The sequence below is a fragment of the Penaeus japonicus genome, unplaced genomic scaffold, assembly GCF_977035675.1.
Source record: "Penaeus japonicus unplaced genomic scaffold, GWHDUDI00000001_assembly GWHDUDI00000034, whole genome shotgun sequence".
Taxonomy (NCBI): Eukaryota; Metazoa; Arthropoda; class Malacostraca; order Decapoda; family Penaeidae; genus Penaeus; species Penaeus japonicus.
In genome coordinates this window covers 17,175,346-17,180,345 of record NW_028234436.1, presented here as the reverse complement: position 1 = coordinate 17,180,345, position 5,000 = coordinate 17,175,346, and the positions used below count along the sequence as shown (strand labels likewise).

General features: G+C 48.2%; 1 protein-coding gene across 1 annotated transcript in view; it reads right to left on the bottom strand.

The window, feature by feature from the left end:
* The window catches only part of LOC122248925 (uncharacterized), a 21,506-nt gene that overhangs the window by 1,403 nt on the left and 15,103 nt on the right, over positions 1–5,000 (bottom strand). Inside the window, exons 2-8 of the mRNA XM_086530869.1 lie at positions 4,501–4,615; positions 4,058–4,179; positions 3,526–3,649; positions 1,602–3,185; positions 1,270–1,321; positions 515–740; positions 72–188 (exon numbers count right to left, since the gene is read on the bottom strand). Of these exons, the coding sequence (XP_086386995.1) occupies positions 72–188; positions 515–740; positions 1,270–1,321; positions 1,602–3,185; positions 3,526–3,649; positions 4,058–4,179; positions 4,501–4,558 (2,283 nt within the window). The 5' untranslated portion in view covers positions 4,559–4,615. The remainder of the gene's footprint in view (positions 1–71; positions 189–514; positions 741–1,269; positions 1,322–1,601; positions 3,186–3,525; positions 3,650–4,057; positions 4,180–4,500; positions 4,616–5,000) is intronic.

Sequence of the window (5,000 nt, the reverse complement as noted above, 5' to 3'; positions counted from 1 at the left end):
TCCTCATCAAATCTACAATACCGATGGCAACTCGAGGTCACGACTCCTTTATCTTAAGTACTTAAACTCACGTCCATGAGGGAGACATTGACATAGAGCGTCGCGTATCCGATGAGCTGCAACATGCTGGTGGGCAGATACACAGTGAGCACAATCATGGTCCACCTCCTCGTGAGCTCGAACTCCACCTGCAATACGGGGACTCTTTTAATGATCCACACTGCGCTGGAGGAGACATAACTCGACCAACCCACGGCAATACAGCCCCATACACATTCCCATATCGCAAACGATTTAAAAAAAAAACGCCTCCACAACAAACACCTGACATTTTCTTCTCTTCTCTACCCCAAGTCCACGTCTGACCACCCGTCACTTCCTTCTCCCTCTCCACCTCGAGTCCCCCCCCTCTGACCACTTATCCCACCCTCCTCCACTTTTATCCACCTCAAGATCCACCTCAAGATCCACCTCAAGATCCACCTCTGAGCACCTGTCACACGTTCTTGCTCACCTGTAACCGACTATATCGAGTCTCGTTGTTACCGCCCTCTGTCACGGTAATCGTATACTCGCTGAGGACGTAGGCGGGTAGTTTCTTGTCCTCGCCGTACACCACCCTCGCTTTGTCCTTGGAAAAAGCTACCAGTTCTCGTCTCACGCTGAGTTGGAGCTGCAGGTAGCACCACTGGGTGTCGAACGGGTAGTAGAACACGTCGAAGGAACACGCGAACACAGCGCTAGGGTGTAAGGTATAAGATGGATGTCAATATTTAATGATTTATGCTTGGATTTGTGGTTGTAAATGGGATGGCAGTGTCGCCGCTTATGGTGTAAAAAAGGTGGTGAGTGTAAAACTGATAATAAAGTTTAATACTGTCAGATACTTATTTTAAAAGATACTTACAGATGCCCTAGGTTTAAAAATACTGAGAGATGCCTTAGGTTTAAAGATACTGACAGATGCCTTACATTTAAAGATACTGACAGATGCCTTAGGTTTAAAGATACTGACAGATGCCTTAGGTTTAAAGATATTGACAGGTGCCTTAGGTTTAAAGATACTGACAGATGCCTTAGGTATAAAGATACTGATAGATGCCCAAGGTTTAAAGATACTGACAGATGCCTTAGGTTTAAAAATACTGACAGATGCCTTAGGTTTAAAGATACTGACAGATGCCTTAGGTTTAAAGATACTGGCAAATGCCTTATATTTGAAGATGCTGACGGAAACCTTAACTTCTAAGTACATTTTCCTACTCTGACCTGTAGTGCTGTTTTTGTACGATGTCGGCGGACTTTCCAGCATATACAGTGTCTGAAAAGATAAAGTTAAAGTGAGCATTTTAGTTTAGTCATCAGAATTCTTTTAATTTTAACTTTTTAGCTTTTGACATGCCATTGTTTTTCTTTTCATTTTTTAGTGTGATTCATGCTTTCCATAGTTAGATTTGGTATGATTAAACCAAAATAAAAGGTATGGATGAACCGACAAAAATAAACATGAAAAAGCAGAATATTGCAAGTTAACATGAAGAACACTCAACAAATCATCTATAAACCGCCATGCTGTTTAGACAAAGGCGGAGGTAACTGACCCATCCTGACGTCGTTGTAATCTGGCTTGAGTGCAGTGCCCTTTTTGTTCAGGTAAAGTTCATGGGAAAGCTGCTTGATGTTCCCGTCGTAAACGTTGGGGAAGTTGAGCACCGGCCGCCATATCCTCTCCCGGTCCTTCGCCGAGAGTTTGTTCCACTCGAGAGTATCTCCGAGGTTGTAGTACTTGGGCCGAGGGTCGTTCCAGGAGAGTTCTACCGTGAATTCGACGTTGATCACTCTCCTGATGTCACTGATTTCCATGAATCTCTGTACGTTGACGATGGGTGCCAGGAGGATGGCCAGGCCTTCGGTTTCGTTGTCTGGAGGACGCTCTCGACGGTAGCCCTTCGGCAGGATGATCACCTGGCAGTCCTCCTCGTCGGACAAGTCAACGCAGTCGTCCTTGGCGTCGCAGCGCTTTGCTTTGGGAATGCAGTCGCCGTTGGAACATGTGAATTCGTTGTTGTTGCAGATGGAGAAACTGAGCTGCAGTTTGGATCCTATCAAATGGTTGCACATGGACCTTCTCAACTCCCAAGTGTGTCGGCCGATTGGATACGTGTCCTTGGACGGCACTTTCAGCACGGCAACCATCTCCTCCTCTGCCGTGTCGTACATCTCCCAGTCATACGGGCCGCTCTTGTACACCATGTAGCCGTAGTAGCCGTGCAGGTAGGGCTTGTCCCTCTTGTAGCCCAGCACCTCGTAGTAGGTCTCGGCCTCGTTGGTGTAGCAGAAGCCTCTGAGGCGCAAGGGCTTCTTCCGGTCCACTTCGCAGGGCACGCACGCCGGCCACTTGATCACGCACGACGTGTCCACCCAGCGGCCGTTGGGCAGGAACATGAGCATGCAGTTCTCTCCCGTGCCGCCGTTGGGTTCGTTGAGTTCGAACTGCGTCTCTGCGATGGAGTTGTCGGTGAATTTCCTCCACACGTCCTCCTCCTCCTCGTCCGTGACGCCGATCCACAGGTGGTAGTTGGAGAGGCATTCCTCGGCGAAGTTGAGCGACTCCTGGTGGAGGTCGTGGTTGTCCGCGGCGTCTACGGGCGTGTACACCTCGTAGCCGACTCGGTTGCAGGTGAGCTTGGAGGCGGCCATCTCGCGGGCCTCGGGGAAGATCACGTACTCCACCGCCTTCTCGCAGAAGTACGAAGGCTCGAACAGCTCCACCGTCGCTCCTCCCAGCAGCTCGATGTCCTCCCTGTCCGTGGAGAAGATGTTGCCGAGGGGGGCCGGGCCACAGGAGGCCTGAACTTTGACCTCTTCCGGAGTGAGGGATCTGTTCCAGATGTTGACCTGTGCTATGTGGCCCCGGAAGCTTTGGTCGGTGTCGTAGGCGCCGGCCATCAGGTCCTGCTCCTGGCCGATGGTGATGATGCCCTTGACCGGCAGAGGAACCTTGTGAGGGACGCTGAAGGGCCCCTTGGCCTCCAGCTTGCCCTGGATGTAGGCGCGGTATTCGCCGTGGTGGAAGTTGTGGCAGTAATGGCTCCACTGGTGGAGGCCGATGTCGTTGGTCATGTCCTGGTAGCCGTACTGACGCACGCCGTTGTAGTAGAAGCCGTGGTTCTCGCCGCGACGGTCTGCGGCCGAGCGAGACTGGTCTTAGTTAAGTATTTTGATGCATGGGACCGAGTTCGCACGGTCCTTGTGGAAAACATACTATGGAAATGAGCAGATCAGATAGTGATACCAAAAATCACAAAGAGCTTTGACTGTTTGCATCCTACAGCAAATACTCGAGAGTGGATTGCATGACTCCTGGCACAAAAAGGACGCCAGGCATCGCAATACATTTGACTCAGGATTTGTATCCAGAATGAAAATGAATCGGAAGAGAAAACAGCTGAACATGACTGCATGTCCGTCCACAACGCAAGACCTGAGGCACAAAAGAGCGGCCACCCCCGCAGCGGAACTTACACATGTGCAGGACGTCGTTGTCCTGGTCGGAGGTCGCGATGGAGATGTGGCTCTCGTAACTCATGAGCGTGGACGGCCGCGCGCGGAGGCACACCGTCGCCTCCGGGAACTCGGACACGTCGCCCTGATGGTTTAGGAAGATTTTCATTTGCAAGGCTATGAGATATTCCTCACTCAGTTTCTTTCTTTAAAGGAAAATAATTTACGGAAAGCAGTAGAATGGATAAACTTGTAGATTGGAAAGATGGAAGAATGCTGACAGTGACGCATTTATATATAGAAAAACGAATATACCTCCCTGACCATGACTCGAACTCGAGGTCCCGATTTCGAGTCACGGTCAGCGAGGTATATTTGTATTTGCATCTCTACTGACTGACTGACAGCAGACTGATTCAGAAGAGAATGACGCACACACACATCGATGGAGATATACAGTATATATACAGTCACCGCACACATACACACATAATGGCAAACGTGTAAATTAAAACACGCAAACAAAGCACACACAACCACAGTCAAGACTTGCCTCCTTGAAGTGATCTGTGAGGTTGTAGCGCAGGAGGACGTCGTCCCGAGGCGGCGCCCAAATGTCCAGCTGCATCGCGAAGACTTTTATCTTTCCTTCGTAAACAGGTTCCTGCGATACACCTGTTAAGGAGAGAGCGGCGAGGAGATGCTATAAAGACGGTGCAGATTTCTTGCAAAATTGGTCCGGTGTTGATTTCGAGAGAAAACTTCAATGGGGGAATATTAGGTGAAGTTGATACATCACTATACGTCCATCTATAGATATAAACCAGAGTTTATATATATATTGGACAATGTGAATAGGAAGGGATGGCTAAACATATTTTAAATGGTTGAGTTAAATCAAGAGATAGGCAGACACGCACACACACACACACACACACACACACACACACACACACACACACACACACACACACACACACACAGAGGCAGACTCACCGCAATGGACCAGCACAAGAATCGCCGCGATGACGCCAGATGGCATCTTCGTGGCCATGGCCAGCTGAGAGGGAGGGCCAAGGTTGCTTCTGTGGCCGTTTGCGACGCTAGGTTTCTATTGGAGAAGAAATAGTAAATGGGATAGTGTTGGGCTATTGTTCATCTATTTATTCATCTATGAAGTCCTTCGACTGAAGTTATATCGTCATTATATAAACCACAGGTAGTGTTATATCACAGGTAGGAATAGTCTTGTTGTTATATTATCGTTACACATTGGTAGTATAGGTTAAACGCTAAAAACTCATTGCAAGTTAGCTATTCAGTGCATAATCACAGTAAATGGGGCTCACTGTATCGTAAGAGCAAAATCCCTTTTTTCACAGTGTTATATATCAGTGCAGAGGCTATATACGGTTACTTAATGAAACTCTAAAAAATGTTCCTTAAAAACATAGCACATCCAATTTCTTATGCGAATAAACGGTTTTATTTATCTA